Here is an 18,895-nt window from a genome sequence, read left to right as displayed (position 1 = left end):
GTTTAGACTTTGCATTTGCCTTAATTTTGAAAATAACGGACCGGACGTTGTTATCCACGCTGCTGCTGGGAAACTATCGGCTACAAACTGATACAAAGCAAAACCCTGTATTAGCTAACGTTAGTTTAGTACTCAACTTGTTAGATTAATGTTATTTTATAACGACAGTGGTAGTCCTCGTGTCATGAAATGTTAATTTAATTGGGTATGGTATCTGGCCAGTTTCAATGAAAGCTGGAAGTGACTCCGTTAGTTAACACCTAACGTTAGCCAGTTAGCAGGATTTTTGAACGTGTTTTCGTACTAGGTGCACCCAACGTTACCTTAGATAGAGGTAAACAAGCCGCCCAGTCTTACCTGCATTCGAGAAAGACTTCGGCTCTGACATGGTGAGTGTAGCAAAGAGCTTTAGACAGGAAAGTTAGACCAGCTAATGGTATATAAACTCATCACATCAGTTTTGTTGCAGCCAGCTGACTAGCCTGCAAACTAAGTTCCATTCCACATTATCTCATTCAGTCATTGTCACTGTGTTTCAATACCAAGCAGCCAAGTGGCATAAGGTTTTCTTAAAAGCCAGGTGCTGGCTATCGGCAGTCTCATACAGTTCTTTTACAGTGTTTCTTTTGCCCCCCGCCCTCACAAAGTCAAATCTAATTTCGGTTTTATACCTTGACAGATCCTGTCTCGTGTGAAGCCAGCCGTGGGAGGAGAGGCACCAGCAAGTGTCAGTGAGAAGAAGAAGAAAAACAAGACAAAGAAGATTCCCCGCCTGGAGGAATACCTGCAACTGAGAGACTATCTGGGAGCCTTGACATTGTTAGAGGTACACACACACACACACACACACACACCTCTCTCTCTGGCCCTTTCTGTTGCATTGCAGTACATTCCAGGACTAATAGCAGATCCACATCCAGCAGATTGCTTCAGGGAAAACCCACAAACTCTAGTAATAATAACAATGTGGTGATATGTCACTGATGCCCCGAAGAGAAGTTCTCCTTTCGCTCTTCCCCCTCCACAGGGGGGTCAGAGGTCAGGGTCAGCTACAGTCCAGCACCAATAGAGCTGGTAGGGATAGAGAGCCTGTTCCTTTGACTCATAATTGGACTTTTTGACTTCCTTAGCCACGTCTTACAGTATACACTGTAGAATGCTGAGCCACAGAAATGCCTCAAACAGTCATTCCCAAAACAAGGGTCAAGCCTGGGTTAGCTGGATGAATCATGATCAGATCACAGTTTTGTTGCTATTCCAGTGTTTCCTTTAACGTCATTGCATTTACAATTGCAATTACAACACAAGTGATGATAGACCATGATATAAATACCAAACAAGAGCAAAATGGGGTGGTTTGATAGTCCTACAAACTTAAGTGTAGTTTTGACTGACATGGGGGTGAGTAGATACTGACCGAATTTTAATTTGGGGGTGAACTATTCCTTTAAACTGCAGCACCTACTGGAAATGATCCTAGAATGGGCCCAGTTGCGAACCGATATGTTTCAGAACCAAACATTCCCCCCCACCCCCTACACTGTACTGCTGAAGTGTTGCTGCTGCTGATGTGTTGCTGTGTCCCCACCAGTTCCAGAGAGATATTGGAGAGCGAGAGGAGCATGCAGACCTCTGGATTGGCTACTGCGCCTTTCACTTGGGAGATTACAAGAGAGCTATGGAGGTAGTTATTCTTGTCCATGTGTGTGTGTCTGCATGAGTGGGTGTAACTGGGTGTAGAAGAAATGGCACACATGCACAAAGGTTTTGCTGTGTAAATAACATATATACTATTCTACATGTATTATTTACATAACCAATGTCCCCAATTAGCTTGATTTTCCATATTTTTTCCTGCCTTTTGCGTGGTTCTGATCACACCCACAATGTTTCCTTATCATGTTATGACAGGAGTACAGGTCTCTGACCACGCAGGCTGAATGTCCTGCAGATGTGTGGGTCTACCTGGCCTGTACCTTGTTTTTCCTGGGGCTCTACAGAGAGGCTGAGGAGGCTGCATCTAAAGGTAGGCATCATACCTGTGGAAAAACTCCAAATGTTGTTACTCAAATCACCCTTCGGTTATGATGTAATACATTTTTCAGAGCAACTTACAGTACTGTTCAGTCAGGTTGTTGGGAGCCACGTTATGATGCTAACAAATCCTGCCTCTTCTTCTCATGTTTTGCTGTTTAACTCCCACTTGGCGTCTCTTGTTCTCTGTAGCTCCAGTGTCTCCCCTCCAGAATCGTCTCCTCTTCCACTTGGCTCACAAGGTAGGAAAACCTCCAGTGTAATATATACCATATATACCATTACTTTTCCTCTCTACCATGACGCCATCACTTATCATACAGTTCGCTCCCTACATCAGTTCAACTCATTCACAGACGTAAAGTACGTGGGTTCCTACTTCCTTCCTCTGTGTGTCTCAATCACAGGGATAAAGCTGATGATTGTATAAGAAAAAAATCCCCAGTTGTGAAATACATCATTCATTCATCAGAGATGGGGCGTTTCAACTGTTTCTCAGTATTTTGTTGTTGTTTTTTACACAAAATTCCTGTTTATTTCTTCTGGAGATTCATGTTTTCCTGCTTTTCCACCATTCTTCTCAGCTTTTTTGTGTCACCCTGCTCACATCTCTAATTGACGTATTAATTCATTGTCTGTGTCTCAGTTCAACGATGAGAAGAAGCTGATGGGTTTCCACCAGAACCTGGAGGACGTGACGGAGGACCAGCTGAGCCTGGCGTCCATCCACTACATGCGCTCCCACTACCAGGAGGCCATCGACATCTACAAACGCATCCTGCTGCAGAACAGGTCTGTCGTTATGTAAAATAGAGGGAAATACCTAAAAGAAAGAAACAGATGAGAGAAGAGTGTAACTCCCAAGACTGACATTCAAGTGCCATTGCAGTTTTTAGCTTCCTCTAGAAACTTAAACATCTTTAGTGGCACAATGGATATGAAATAGGTTGATTTCACCACATTTCTCTCAAAGATCGATCCACGCTTGTGTAGCATCTGTGGTCCCAGGTGTGTAGTTTGATTTTTCATGAGGTGCTCAGCAGATCTGCGAACCCTCGCTGCAACCCTCTGCAGCTCTGAACACTCTTTCTGTTGAAGTGTAAATTAGGCTTTAGTTGTCTCACTTCAGTGTTTTTTTTTTGTCTGACTGCCCACAGAAAAATGCAAAAATAGCAAAACCTGAATATTGTCATGCACGAATTTGCATATTTTCCTCAGCAAAGACTTTTGAGTTCATCCCGCAATGCCAGCCCACGTTCCAACAGCCTTAGTGTCGTTCCCACATGTTGTTTTGTGTCAGTGAGTCCTCAACCGTCCATTGTTGTGTAAAACCCATCCCACTGATGATGCTACCACACCTAAGCCTCTCAAAAAGCAGGAGGCACAAGTTCATTGGGTTATAGACTTTCATCACATTCACACGTAATAGCTATATAATGCTACATACAAAGCATAATACTAGATACAAATGTGTCTAATGCAGTTGAGGATCCATCCGGTTTGTGTGCTCTCACTACCAGCTATAAACCTTTACAGTACAAATGCTTCATGCTCCAGAAAAAGGCAAGGCAAGGCAAACTTTATTTATATTGCACATTTCGTACACAAGGCAAATACATTGTGCTTCACATAAAACAGAAAAAATACATACACACTCCACAACTATTTAAAATGACATTAAAAAGAAAGAAAGGAAGATACTGAGCAGTCACTCTCACACTGGTGACACCTCAGTATCAAATTAAGTGTGCCTTACCCCTGAGGATATTCAAAGATAATCACCACCTAAAAGACTCCCTCAGTTTTTCCTCTTACAGGGAAATCAATTTAGATGAGATCTTGAAGGATTCTTCGAAGGAGCCTAGAGTCTTTCCAGTGGTCTTACCCCACCCTATAGGCAGGCCCCACAGCCCCTTTAGGCCTTGTAAATGTTCCTTTAGAACGATACACAGATCATCTAAACAATTATAAACCTCAAGAAATCCTTCAATTCTCAATACAGGTTTGAGGATCCCATCAGAGTGGAGAAACTACTCACCAGAGTTCCTATAGACTCCTGTTGGGATCCTGTTCGTGACGCCAATTGATGAATAATTTTGTATAAAATAGGTAAAACATAAATAAAAGAAATAAAAGAAGTAAATAACGATAACACCTGTTACATCTACATACAGAAGATTTAGCAGAAGACCACAGAGAAAAGGAATGTTTTGAGCCAATTTTTAAAAGAGCTGACAGTGGGAGCACATCTCATTGCTTCTGGAAGTTTATTCCAGTAATTGGGAGCATAATTACTAAAAGCAGCATCACCAGATTTAGTTTTCAAACTGGGAACAACTAACAGACCGGTCCCAGATGACCTCAAAGGTCTGGGTGGCTCATATCCTAAGAGCAGGTCAGAAATGTATTTTGGAGCTAAGCCATTTAACGCTTTAGAACAAATCAACTGGGCTGTTGGTCTAAATTAAAGGAAAAATTCAACAATTTACCACTGTGAAAAAACGATTTGTGATGTATGTTGGATTCCTGGGTCCATATTGTTGTATTTGTCTTTTTCCCGTGGATTGTTGGCAAAACATAGGCAACATAAAGTCACATCCAGATATTTCCAGTGCAGCTACAATGGAGTGTAATAGCAGAAAATGTTTCAGCGATCTAAAACATCAACGGTAAACAGCAGGTTTTGGTGTCAGTCCCTCAGAATCAAAGAGCAAGGGCTTCTCTAGACTCACTGTTCTGCACCAGTGTTCAACAAAGCGAGTTCAGCATAGTCAGGCTATCTTTGCATTCACAAAACCAAACATTGGCAATGCTGGATAACCGGTCTCACCTAGCTGGTTATCATCTGGTTCTGTCAACCCAGGATTTACCTATCCAGCCACATGAAAAAGGCGGGGTTTGTAACAAACAGCCAATCACATGCAGCATGGACAGACCTAGAGCAGCAGATTTAATATGAGATAAAATGAAACTATTGATCCCCGTGAGGAAATTAGGTCATTGCAGCAACAAAAGTAATATGATTCAGCGGGGAAATGAAATATCATATAAGCACACATCTAGAATATAAAAAGAAGCAATAAAAAAAATGGTAGAAAATAATAAAAGAATCAAACAAAAACAGTACACTATAAATAATTGTGGGATTATGTAAACATATGCTGCCGACAATTTCAATACGTAGTGGGTTGTAAAAGTGGGTATGGGAAAGAAATGGATAACATTTGTGTTGTTCTCTCAAGAAGAACAAACTGTTATGATGCATAAATATGAGCAATACAAAAACATTCTAACAGTGAAAGGAACAGTGCTGCTGCTGCCAAGGCCGCGGAGGAAAACTGCAGATAGTGTAAACGCGTCATTAAGACACAGTGTTCATTCTTCTCATTGATACAATATTGTGTCACGTCGAGGCTGTGAAAAGATTTCATATTCACAAAGTCGGCCTCGCGTTGCCCAGGGCTGCGGTGATGGAATACGAGTGCAGTCTGTTGCATTAATCACTGTCGGGAATCCTGCGAAACAATTTCAGCGCACTTAATATGCAACAGTAAATTTCATCCACTGTAAAGACCGTGCTTATCAATCACCTTTGTGCTCTGCTCTGGATTAAATACAAACACCAAGGCACTACTGGATGTTCTTTCTCTTTTATTTTGTGCTGAACTTACTGCTGGAGCTCTTTCCTGGCGCTGGTGCAACACTTAAATGAAGTGAAATCAAGTGTGGCGAGGGGGCCGGACCAGTAACTACTGGGCTTTGACATTTGCTATATTTGCTAAACACCCAGTGTCAGCTAGGCCTTTTCCCGGGAAAGTGATGAAATGAGTGAAATGAATCTGGTCTTTTCAGAGAATTCCTGGCCCTGAAAGTGTACGTGGCTCTGTGTTACTACAAGCTGGACTACTACGACGTGTCCCAGGAGGTGCTGGCGGTCTACCTGCAGAGCATCCCCGACTCCACCATCGCCCTCAACCTCAAGGCCTGCAACCACTTCAGGCTCTACAATGGCAAGGCGGCCGAGGTACGCAGCGTCCCAGCTGATATTTTATTTATCCTTTACTGTGACAGAGAGACTCTCAGTCGGCCTGAAGTCTCTTGCAAGTGACACCTGTGTAGGAATTAGTCACTAAAAGGGTTTCAAGGACAAAAAACAAAAACAAGTTTTCATCACAGCTTACATCAAAGTCGCAATGAAATGCACAATGACTTTCTCACCTTGTTAACCAGTTTTTCCAGGTCATACAGCTATTTAACAATACATGTCAAAAAATGAACATTTTTATTGTATTGCATTCATATTGTCATGTCAAAACCCCATTCCATTTTCCTCCTGGAGAACTGGTTGCTTCATCATACATCAGTAGGCATACATGAAAATTCCAATAATATCATCACAGATTTTTGAACAATCATTGTGACTTTAAATACAATGCAAATGGAAGCAGTGGCACACGTTCACTTTAACCATTAGTGGGAACAGTTTTTTTTTATTGTTTTTGTTGGATCTATGTACAGAATTTGTCCTTTACTGGAGCTGTACTGCGTTTTGTTGTTGTTGTTGTTGTTTTTTTACCCTTTCATGCACAATTGATGGTCAGTATCCGCTTGCCCTTGTAATGTCTTTGGGAGGAGTTAAGCCGGCGGTGGGTTTGACTTAATGTGCGCCCCCTCTCTCAGGCGGAGTTGAAGAACCTAATCGACATCTCCTCCTGCTCCTTTGAGTTTGCTAAGGAGCTTATCCGACACAACCTGGTAAGCTCTTCACAAGCTCTAACAGTAACTCTGTGTGTGTGTGTGTGCGTGTGCGTTTGCATGCATTCATACAGTATACTAGTGACTCATATGCTACTTTTCCTCTTTCCTCCCTGCCTATCTCTGAATGTCTTCTCTGTTGTGTGTGTGTGTGTGTGTGTGTGTGTGTGTGTGTGTGTGTGTGTGTGTCCACTGTACGGCAGGTGGTGTTCCGTGGTGGGGAAGGGGCGCTGCAGGTGCTGCCTCCTCTGATCGATGTGATCCCAGAGGCCAGACTCAACCTGGTCATCTACTATCTCAGACAAGGTGTGGCCACAGATTTGAAGCTTCCCTGACAAAAACATAGAGATTTGTATCTAAATTCATCAAGACTTTTATTCTGAAATGAGATATCCACTATTTGATTAATCATGACTGCTACAAATGATTGCTTGCATAAAAGTGAATCTCATATTGAGACCTTTGCTTACAAATGCCATTACCTATACAAATATGAATTAATGGATCTGAGGTGACAGTATTCTTGTTAAACATACTGTGTGATCAGTTTAAAGTGAGCTGGAAATGATGCAACTGCTGCAGTATAATATATACAACCAGATGAGACCACCACAGCTTATATACTGTATGTATATAACAAGGTAGTGCCATTTCACATGCAGACCTATTGGGCAAAAATGGCTTGCAAATATTGAGAGGCACTTGATTTAGCTTGCTAAACCCTTTAACACCCTCAGAGGTGGAGATAATACTGGCAAGACTAGCTGAGTCAAATGCTCCTCTCCTTTATTTAATATTCTCAAATATCTCCAGGGTGATTTTTAAGAAAAGCAGACAACATGGGATTATTCCTTTTTCCTTTGCCCAGTCCTTATTCAGTCACATTTTGGATTCAGTGCCCTTGCTTTCATGTTGCAATGTTGTTACAAGTGTTGGGTTTTACAAGAAACTAATACTTGCACTCATTCTCATTTTACATTTCCAGATGACGTCCAGGAGGCGTACAACCTCATCAAAGACCTGGTGCCAACCACACCTCAGGTGATGATTCTACATGACCCTGGTGTTTAAAGCGATGTTTCCATGTGGTATCGTGTCACTTTTTTAGCACACACACCTCCATCAGAAACATCATTAGCTGCCCTGTGGATCTGGCATCACATGGGCTGTCAGGATAATTTGCAATGAGGAAGAACCGGTACATAGATGAAATATTATCTGGACTATGTCATGTTTTATTACGTGTTAGAAGTGAGATTCTTAGACCAGGTGACTGTATTTCACTTGTTGATGCCCTACCTACATGTGAAATATTACTTTAAAGTATTTTATCTTCCTGTGTATCAACATAATCAGGGAAGCCTCTCTCCTTTTCACCATAAATAGACTGGACAGAGAGCATGTTAAGGTTTTCACTCTGATCATTTATTTTCTCAGGAGTATATTTTGAAAGGAGTGGTAAATGCTGCACTGGGACAAGATATTGGATCGGTGAGTATTTCTGGTAAATGAGGAGTTACATGGAAACAAACATGGTCATGGCAGTGAATGCACGGCTAATGTGTGTACTGTGCTCGTACCTTTCAGAGGGATCACCTGAAAATCGCTCAACAATTCTTCCAGCTGGTCGGAGGCTCTGCCAGTGAATGCGGTAGATTGAATAGAAATTTGATCAGTTTCACCCTTGAAGGAAAAGTGTGTGTGTGTGTAACAGTGTTTTTGTCCTTTCAGACACTATCCCCGGCAGACAGTGCATGGCCTCCTGCTTCTTCCTCTTGAGACAGTTTGAAGATGTGCTCATATATCTCAACTCTGTCAAGGTTAGCTTTGCTCAGTGTGAGGCACACTATTGTACCACATATTCCAGTGGAGAGCTGCTGCGATATTACTTTGTTATGGTACGAGTGCGTAAGATGGGATTGAATAAAAAGACTCCCACACACTGGGTGAAAAGCACCACTTCAGATCACAAGTGGTGCTTGATAGATACTGTACATTTATGCAGGGGTATGTTTGTGTGTGTGTGTGTGTGATTTTTTTCAAAAAACTGACAATTTATGTGCGCTGTTTTTTTTCTGGATATGTGGATACTCAACATCCTTGTGTAGGCTAGAGGTCAGGATTTTTGTGCTTTTCTGTTTTGCAGAGTTACTTCTATAACGACGATACGTTCAATTTCAACTATGCTCAGGCTAAAGCGGCGCTTGGCAACTACAAAGAGGCAGAAGAGGTACCATGCATGAGGAAACATGAATAATTATGTTAAGTAATTATGATTATTAATTATTGCTGCTTAATTTGTAATGTCTGTTTCAGGTTTTTCTGCTGATTCAAAGTGAAAAGATCAAGAATGACTATGTTTACCTAAGCTGGCTGGCACGCTGCTGTAAGTAAGGCAATGTGATAGTAATTCTGCTACTAATAATATCTTTAATTGCAAAACCAAATATAGCTGCAAGCAGCCTTAAGGCAGCCAGGAATAGCATAGCCATTTACTCATGAGGAAAATACTGGAAAAATGCAATCTGTCGGGCCTAAATAATGTCAGAGGAACTTGTAGATCTTAACAATAATAATAATCAGAATAGTCTATTGGCATGAAAGATTTTGCATAGTAGTATTAGCAGGCATCATACAATCAGCTATTACCATATTATCTATTGGTGTAAATAAAAATTATATGCAGTAGAAAAAGATCATACTGTAAATACAGCAACTTCTGACAATCAAATGATTATTAAATCCAGTATTTATTTGCTCGCCTCATTGATGAACACATGCCTCAGTCTGTTATAGCTGCATTTTGGCCCTTAACTGTTGCCACCCACTGGCCGGCCCATGGCCCTGCCACTGAGTGAAGGCTTACTCTACAATGAGGGCAGAATTCAATTAATTGTCATAAATTCAATATTGAAGATCAATTCTGAAAATCAGATCACTTTATATTCACAATTTTTTGCAATTTTTTAAAATATATTTTACAGAGATTAGTCAAAATATTAAGAAAATATAGCCAAAAATCATTTAATTTTTAGAGATTTCATGATGAAACTGCATACAGGTCACCTACAATGTTTACTGAATATGTCATTTAAGCAATCATAAATAAAAACAATCAGGAAAGCGCTAAAATTTCCACACAAATCAAAACAAGGCTACATAACACAACAAATGGGTAGAAAGTAAGTATATAAATACCTGTCTGTAAAAATGTGTTTTGAGAAATGGACAGCAAAGGTCCAGTACTTTGACTCTGTAGTTTAGACTCTGGAACGGATCTCCTGTTTCACTTGGACTCATAGGGGGTTAAAAGGTCTGAGAAGGCCTATCCATGCTGTAAAAGTAATCAGTAAAATCTTGAAATCGGTTCTAAAACTAACAGGCGACCAGTGCAAAATTGGCAAAAGAGGAGTAATATAATCGTGTCTGTTAGTTTTGGTTGACAGCCTCGCTGCTGCGTTTGGACCAGCTGCAGACAGGCGAGACATTCTTTAGACGGAGGTGAAAAGAACTGCAGTTGTCTACACCAGATGCCGTAAAAGCATGGACAACTTTCTCAAGGTCAAGAAAACCAAAAATCCAAACCAAACATCGCTCCCAGATTTCTAGCCACAGGCCTCTAAAGAATCCAGGGCCGCTCTTGCGCACATCGACTTCGCCTACTGCTACGCTCAACAGCTCTAAGAAATGGAAATATCCATTAAAAAGATTTTTCTCCTCTTCTTGGACTTAATCCATATCCATAAAACAAGCCCACAGGCCTTTAACATTTTCCAAATTTGAATCTGTAACAGCCACCGTAACGCAGACTGTGAATGATGGATTAATGAGCGTTCCTCTTGTCCCCGTCAGACATAATGAACCAGAAGGGTCGGCTAGCCTGGGAGCTCTATCTGAAGATGGGCACCTCCTCCGATTCCTTCAGCCTGCTGCAGCTCATTGCCAACGACTGCTACAAGGTGACGTCATCCTCTGCCTGCTGAGTCACATAGTATCACCTGTGCTGACCGCTCAAATGGAAACGCATGTGCAAATGCATTTCTGCCCTAAAACGTTTTTTTGTGGACTTTACTGCCACTGTTAAAAGGGAATGTCTGTTACTTGGTTAAAATACTCTTATTTATTCTAAGGGGAGGGGCTCTTCTGTCCTGAGGTACCAATTTAGTGGCTACTTGAGCTCAGACCTGTCAAATATTTTCAGTATTTTAAAAAAAATATCATGTAGAGCCTAGTTTGTTTATTCCAGAACTACTACTACTCTTCTGAATCACTGTAGTATGATCCTACATGAGCGCATTTTCACTTTGCTGTTAACATTGTTAAACGGTGTCATCACTCAACACACCCTCACTGCCCTCCTTGTCTTTCATAATGCAGCCACAGGTGCGGGTGGGTTTCACTAAGATGCATAGTCCTGCTTTCAGCGGAGATATAAAACTTATTTGCATAGGAATTGGTTTATTCCGTGCCTGAGAAACCGGTGTGTTGTGTCCCAGTGCTCACGATTCCATCCCGCTGGTTTCAGATGGGCCAGTTCTACTATGCGGCCAAAGCGTTTGACGCACTGGAGAAACTGGACCCGGGCTCCAACTACTGGGAGGGCAAGAGAGGCGCCTGTGTCGGCGTCTTCCAGCTCATACTGGCAGGCAGGGAGTCCAAGTACGTTTGTCTGTCATATATTGGGTCTTGGTTTTATTGTTTTTTTTCTTCATAGCTCCTTTTACTCCCTTGTGAAAATGATTAACGCCTGGACTCCATTAGAGTAGGGTGTGATGTCTAAATATAGGACACATGAAAGATGTTCTTGATCTAATGTTTTTTTGTTTACTTGTTTGTTTGCTAGGGAGACACTTAAAGAGGTGGTGCCCCTGCTGCGGAACTCGGGAAACCCCCAGGTTGAATACATCATCAGAGCGCTGAGGAAGTGGGCCAAAGACAACAGAGTTCTCCTCTCATAGTGACCTCTGGCTGAGAATTTCAGCTCACTACACATCAACATTAGCTATATTATGCATTCGTCAGCAATTATTATTGTGCGTTTGGTCTTTTCATCTGTTTTGTTTTATGTATCTAATTATGTATGAATATCTATGCCAATTGAAACAAAGGAAGGTGGAGCTATTGTTTTATCATAGCAAAGATGGAGCTATTTATTCTGTGCTCTACTGTGGTGTTTTGTATTGAAAAGGTGTCAATTTTGTATCATATTGAAATTCTGGAAGTATATTTGTATTGAAAACGTGACTGGAAAAAGGTATTAAATGATATTTTCTTTTTTTTATTACCTTTGCCTTGTTGCCAGTGATGAGTTTGTATGGTTTTGTAGTGCAACAGCTTGAAACATAATTTACTTCACACAGTTTATTGCAATTCTAAGTATGACTCATATACTAAAACTGTATATCAACAGGTGGCCATCAGTGGTGGTGCACCTATAAATCAGTTGGGTCGGGGTGGGTAACCCAGAAAGCCAATCATCTGGCGTGTTTGCTTCCGTTTGGGATTTCATGTTTGCGTGTGTGTGTGTGTGCCATTGTAGAAAAATGCACAATTCAGCATTTTCCTGAATAGATAGGGTAAGAATGGCATCAAACGAGAGCTGCGCTGTTTCTTTTCTGAAACCGAGAGGAAACCGCACACCTTTGTCTGGTTACATGCGTTGTGTAGACTTTGCATTCACCGCCTGTCCTTCACTCAGACACTTCTTTATAAAGGTCATAATATTATTACCATCTTATGATAGTCTTGTTATTATCGCCTGTTGTGATAGAGGCGGGTTTAGTAATGGGGCAGACGGTGATTGGATGCGCTGACCCCTCTTTGTCACGCTGCTTCCGTTTTGGCCGTACGCGCCTGCGCAGCGACCTCTCTCTGATATTTTATTTACTCCCGAAATCCAAGATGGCTCCTGTGAATGTCTCGGTCCCATAGCAAATTGAGGATGCAAGTAGCTACTGAAAAAACAACTTTTCCCCGACCATCGCATCCCCTGGAGTTCAATTCGTATGGTGCGGAGGAGGCCCTTACATCTGTCTAGGCACCGAGCAGCCGCCGCATCTTCGCGAAACCTCCTTCAAGTCTCCAATTTGGAGTAGTTTCGCGAAGTAGCTCTCTCGCTGTCGCTGTCTGTCCGGAGCGAGGTTCAGGCAGGCAGCTCATCCAAATGGCCGAACCGAGAAAAGTACAATTTGTCACCCTCTCGGCCTTCGCAGCTGGATCCGCCACGGAGTCTAGGAAACGCCGGCTAGAGGATGAGGCCGAGTTCAACTTTGACGGAGACGGGGAGGTCGAGGCGACAGCGACCGGGGCAGAAGGTGCCAACGGCCGTTTCGGCAAAACCGGCGACGGGGACAACGCTGAAGCCAAGAAGAAGATTACGGTGCGGCTGAACCTCTCTCTGTGCGAGCCTAGCGACCACTCCTCCGCCGAGTTTAATTACAACGAACTCGTCCAAAACCTCCAGGTAGGAGCCCACAGTACCAGGCCGGGCGAGATGGGGGTTTTGAGTTCATTTTATTGAGCTGGGAAGTGTGTGCGTGCGTGTGTGTAGGGAGGACTTGTCATTGCTTACTAAAGAGGGGGAAGTGCACCTTGTCCTTCCACGGACTAGCGTGGTGGAAACTGACCATTCATGGGATTTCACACAAAAGACAGCCCCAGTTTAGCCACTCGTTCAGCCGTCCACTCTGCCCGGTCGGTCCGGTGTTTCCAACTTCAGCTGCGCTCAAACGTTGTAGGTTTTTTTTTCTGTTTTAGCGAGAGAGAGCTCCTCTTTCGCACATGACACGATAAAGCTTATCTTGTGCCTGCTACCTGTGTGTCCTGTTCACTTCGACTTGCCCAGCAACAGCCTAGTCACACAGCCATTACAGCACTTGAAAATGCCACATGCAGTTTGGCCCTCTGGCTGCGGGTGATAGATGGGAGAGCATTGCTGATGGAAGTACCAGGATGTAGCATGGGAGCAAGGCAAATGTCACTGTTGAGAGATCAAAGCAACGCCCGCCTCGATTTGCATTAGTGCACTTATATATATATAATTCAGTTTAAGTTGTTTATTGTGTTGTTGTTAATATGAGTGGACAATTTTGAATATAAAGTTCGCAAAATGTAGGTTAATTGTTTAAGTTTTTATTATTTTGTATTCTGGGGAAATGTGTGGCAGCACCATGTTTCACATATTTTGTAGTTTTGTAACATCACTAAGTTACCTTGAAGCAGTGATTTTCAGTTTGCTCGCAATATAGTGATACTTTATTGATACTTTTATTGATTGAAATTCTTTTTTGACTTGCACAGTACAGGGTCAGCTGCACAGCAGCACCCTTGGAGCTATTAGGGATTCCTGCTCAAGGACACAGGGCAGAAACTTGCCAAAACACGGGTTAAACCCGGGTCGTCCGGTTGAAGGATGGTCTCTCTCTCTAACGACTTGGCCACTCTGACATCTGGTCATTCATATTCATCTTCTTACAATATTTATTCCAGGCCAAGAATAATCCTCCAAGTCTGCCTTCAGCCCCCAACCCCAAGGACCCCAAGGACCCCTTCAACGATGATGAGAGGGAGCGACTGCAGGTTGAGGCCCTGGCCAAAAAGTTTGAAAACAAATATGTGAGTTATTTTTTTATTTCTGCATTTGGAAATGTTGTAGTCTGATCACGATGCAAAAAATCACATTAATATTACTGTTCTTGCTTGTTTTAGTAACTTGTTTAGTAATGTTGTGAGTAATTTATTTTGTTGTTCTCCCATGTAGCAGATACATTAAGATGCTTATGTGTATTTGTGATGATGTTTATGTTTATTTGTGTTCTTGAGAGGACCAAATGTCCCAAAAAGTACTGCCAGATGGAGAGACTTTCCCAAAGTGAGGACATTTTGTCAGTCCTCACTTTGATAAGGGGCCATTTTATGGTTAGGATTAGAATTATGGTTTGGGTAAGGGTTGTACTGGAAAATGTTAGGTGTTACGGAGTGAATTTAAGTCAAAATCTGATGTCAATGGGGTGGGATTGTAATACAAATGTATATTAACCTCCTTTTTGTCTAAATTTTTCAGGCTAACACAGGGAAGAAGAAGAGGAAGGACCGAATGCAGGACTTGATTGATATAGGCTTCGGCTATGACGAGACGGACCCCTTTATCGACAACTCAGAAGCTGTGAGTATCTCTCACTCCATCAACACGGATGTGATTTTTCTAGTTGTCTGTTTTTTTTTTCCCAGGATGTCAGTTTAATTTTCACATCACCCTATCCTTTATAAAATAACATTTGACATTGTTCTCTTTCCCCCCTACTATCCTGATTTATTTGCCGGCCTCATCACATTCCTGAACTGTCTTGTTCTGTTGAGGCAGACGTTATCAACAAATATTTATTTCCCGGCTTGATGTTTCAATACAGCACGTTTAACGACGCTCCTAAAGATAGACACGTATCTGTTCTCGCTACCAACCTGGAGACCGCAGTCTAAAATCAGCCTCATGACTCATAAATACGTCCTCCTTGTGTCCACAGTGGGATATGTCATTGTTTTTGTTTGACAGTGTTTGTTGCTCAGTATTCAGAGGATATCACTGTCTGCTTGACAGTAATGGCTGCAATTAGGCTTTTTTTGTGTATGGATTCTGTCATTTTATGGTATTTGGGGTTTTTGTTTCGCTGTGATAGCTGCCCTCTCCGCTCTCGCAAATTGACGTCGTCTGTTTGACCCTAATGGTTCTAATATTTTCTGTTTTGATATGCTCTATGATGTGAACATTTTTCATCTGTTGCCTTGAGGGATTGCGATTCTATTTATTGATTTATTTATTTTGGCACACACAAAGTCCGGCTCGTTTTCACTGAACAACAAAAAAGTGTGTGAGCTACTTAACAAAAATCACTTGTCACAGCTCAATGTTGTCTAAAACTTTGACACTTTGCTTGAAAAAGAACGTTTGATCAGTTCTTCAGTCTAATCACAAGAAGAATGTTTTTTTTTTATGTCTGTTTCTATTTTAATAATCTGATCGTTGGCATGTATTGCACATGTCGACAGCAGGAAGTCTCCAGAATACGTTTAAAAATATGCAGATGACACATTGGCTTTGATTACGTAAGGAGATTTCCTGTTTTCCTGCTTTTTTTTTTGTGATGTTCTTACACACGTCGTTTCCCATTGTTGTTTTTCTCAGTACGACGAGCTGGTCCCTGCCTCTCTGACCACCAAGCTGGGGGGATTTTACATCAACACCGGCACGCTGCAGTTCAGAGCGGCCTCGGACTCGGAGGGAGAGGAGGGGGGCAAGGTGAGGGATTACATTATTATTATCCGGGGTTCATAGGGTCAAGAAAAATCCGGGAAACTCATGGGATTTAAATGTTGCAGGAGTCTCCAGGCCTGGAAAAGATATGGAAATTTATACTTGCTGTCGGAAATATCCCAAACATTTGACTGTGTCGTAGACTAGTCATGCAAACGTGCTGAAATGTGGCTAGCAAAAATATGTCGGAGCCCTGATTGTTATGATACACACACCCAGCAGTATCTCCCCTACTGCTGATGAGGCGTGAAGGACTAGCCCGCCTATAGGAGCTTCCACCAGGCCTGAGCTCCATGTGCTTCAGCTCCAGTGGAAAGTTTCCTGCTTGTCGGAAATAACAAAGACGGTTTGTGCTCTCGTTTGCAGAAGCTGAACGACAACGGGGAGCAGGTGATTAAGAAGAGGAAGAAGAAAGAAGTGAACAACCTGGAAGAGAAGAAACCCAGGAAGAACAGAGTGCCCAAACAAGGGTGAGAGAGGCTGAAGAATGTTGTGCATATTTTGCCTGCTGTAGGCGTTTTTTGTTACAGGAGTTTATGTGATCAAATGATGTTCTTCCTCGTTTTTTCTGGATGCGACTCCCGGGTTTACATTGCTTGAGAAATTGAATGCGTGGCTCACTTCTCTGTTGGGAGAAATTACATTTCCGTCAGTGCGCCATCACTTTCCCCGCATCTCCAATTTATCCTTTTTCTGTTTTTTTTTTCTGGAGACACTCATCTCCCACTTGAAAAAAAAAAAGATTCATTACCGTGAGGCTAAGCCATAGAAAATGCCTTTTTAAAATGTCAAAAAATGCACCGGATGTTACTGGGGAAATAGACAGTTTTTTTTCCTCCCCTGCTCTTGAAAAGCTGACCTTTTGGACATATAAGGATTTGTGGGCCACTGTGGATATCTAATGACGCACGTGTCCACTCACTGCCCTGTTAATAATGCACCACCCCGCGCCACGTTATAATCCTCCGCTTTTGTGCGTACGTTCTCATACATCTATCATGAAGCAGGGATGCTGACTGTGACTTGCTCCTGGGCGATGTGACAGGCTGACCACCTTCCACAAAGACTCCATTATCCACGCTCAGATAGGCTGATCACTCTAACATGCCTCCATTATTAAAAAAAAAAAATACGTCCAAAAATAGAAGCAGCTATTGCCGTAGTACCATTATGAAACGGATGATGTTATATGTGTGTGTGTGTGTCAGATCTTTCAGAGCAAACTGCAGGTTAATCCCTAAGAATCCCTACGGTTCCACCCCTGCCTCTTCTCACATTTCTGACTCGTCTTTCTCTGGGTGTGTCGACGCCTCCCTCTGCCTGTGTAAATGTCACTTATTTGCAGCACGGGTTTGATTTCTGCTTCATGTTGCACTCTCACCCCAGTCTACCCACTGTCCCATCCCTCTGAAATGAAGTTACTGAAACTGTCTTTCTTGCCTCATTAAGAGTGTTCATGTACATCCCCAAAGTCAGTTGGTGGATTTGTTAAGATTTTACAAGAGGGAGTGGAGGACAGTTACACTGTATTGCCTTTCATTCTAAAAGTTAACATGAGGGGTTCATTTTATAATTGGTTATGTGATGTCATCCCCTCCTTAAACTGCAATACTCCTAAAAAATCTTTTGCTGAAAAGAAGCCGTTGCTGTGTTTGCCTTGAACAGAGTGACGGCCCTCAACCTACACCGGCCAGAGAAGAAGAAGAGGAAGAAGCTGATGAAGGACTCGCTGTGCCTGGCGGCCATGCTCCGCCGCTTCACCCGGGAGAAGGAGGAGATGAGGAAGAGGAACCCCAACGTGGTGCACCCCGCCCCGGCCGGAGGCGCGCCTAACAAGTCCCACTCCGCCGCCTCTACCAACCACCTGCTGGCCGCCAACTCCACCCACCCGCAGTTGGCGGGCGCCGCCAACAGCGACATCTCCCTGGCCGACCTCACCTCCGACCCCACCGTCATGTCGCTGCTGGGCTCGGCCAACGAGAAGGAGCTGCAGGATCTCCTGGGCGACCTGGACTTCAGCTTGCTGGACGCGGCCCCGCAGCACGTCATGGCGACGGCCAGGGAGAACGGCCTCCTGGGAGTCGGCGTTCCGGCGCCTAAAGCGGCGGGAGGAGGCGGCCAGGGGCGCGGGCTGGGCTCCTCCAGCGCCCTTTTCTCTCCGCCCCCGCTGCCCAACGGGCTGCCCGCTCCGCTAATCAAACGCATCGAGGACCTGCGGGCGGTGAGTCCGTGGGCGGGTTGCGATTATCTGTGAGGCCTCTCTAACGCAGCTAAACGGGAAAGCCGTGCAGTTGAAGAAGTCACATTGATGTTTATTTTCATTGCTTAGGAGGACAGTCTAATGAGAATTGTCTCTTCTTGGCTCCGAGCTGAACTTCAGCTGTCTTCACCTTTCTTAAAGCTTGTTTTCCGTAACTATAACAGCAGGGTCGTCAACACTACCTGTGAAGAAGTTTTGTATTTTCTTGTTTTCGTGTCTTGGAACAACAGTGTCAGCCGCAGCAGACTGCGTGAATTCTTTTTCTAGGCGCTGGTAAAAATGGAAAGAGAGGCAGAGAAAGGCAAACGAAAGGTAGAGCTGCAGAGGTTAAGAGAAGAAGAACGAGGAGGAGGGAAATGGCACGGAGAGAGAGTGAGAGAGAAATGCTATCTTGCTGGTTCCAAATGTAACAAATGTAAGGTTTGCTTTAAGGTTTAGGAATTGGAGTCAGGTTAAGGTTAGGCAGGCAGGGGTGAAGCCTCACATTAAGGCTAAGGGAAAGCACATCGGTCAGTAGAAAGTCCTCAGATGCAGCA

General features: G+C 43.1%; 2 protein-coding genes across 2 annotated transcripts; both read left to right on the top strand.

Moving 5' to 3' along the window:
• The first annotated feature begins 316 nt into the window (after window positions 1–316).
• On the top strand, window positions 317–12,025 carry LOC139662772 (intraflagellar transport protein 56). Its single transcript, XM_071541483.1, has 18 exons — window positions 317–389; window positions 680–826; window positions 1,592–1,684; window positions 1,912–2,026; window positions 2,227–2,276; window positions 2,681–2,826; window positions 5,887–6,058; window positions 6,715–6,789; window positions 6,993–7,095; window positions 7,775–7,830; window positions 8,227–8,280; window positions 8,377–8,440; window positions 8,521–8,609; window positions 8,936–9,019; window positions 9,106–9,175; window positions 10,642–10,748; window positions 11,315–11,448; window positions 11,633–12,025. The coding sequence occupies exons 1-18, from the start codon at window positions 387–389 to the stop codon at window positions 11,745–11,747; spliced, it is 1,677 nt and encodes a 558-aa protein (XP_071397584.1). The 5' UTR covers window positions 317–386; the 3' UTR covers window positions 11,748–12,025.
• Window positions 12,026–12,952: 927 nt separating this feature from the next.
• LOC139662777 (ubinuclein-2-like) lies at window positions 12,953–18,320 on the top strand (the record flags this gene model as incomplete). Its single annotated transcript, XM_071541489.1, has 7 exons — window positions 12,953–13,252; window positions 14,278–14,403; window positions 14,852–14,953; window positions 15,971–16,084; window positions 16,466–16,569; window positions 17,765–17,900; window positions 17,937–18,320. Coding segments are annotated over exons 1-7 (1,266 nt in total), but the record flags the coding sequence as incomplete, so codon positions are not given.
• Between the last annotated feature and the right edge of the window lie 575 nt (window positions 18,321–18,895).

Source organism: Centroberyx affinis, unplaced genomic scaffold (assembly GCF_046629955.1).
Source record: "Centroberyx affinis isolate AG114_WGS23_722 - 3 ecotype Tasmania unplaced genomic scaffold, CSIRO-AGI_Caff_v1 ptg003890l_1, whole genome shotgun sequence".
Lineage (NCBI taxonomy): Eukaryota > Metazoa > Chordata > Actinopteri > Beryciformes > Berycidae > Centroberyx > Centroberyx affinis.
Note: the sequence above shows the minus strand (reverse complement) of the source record. Positions and strands in the feature narration are given on the sequence as shown.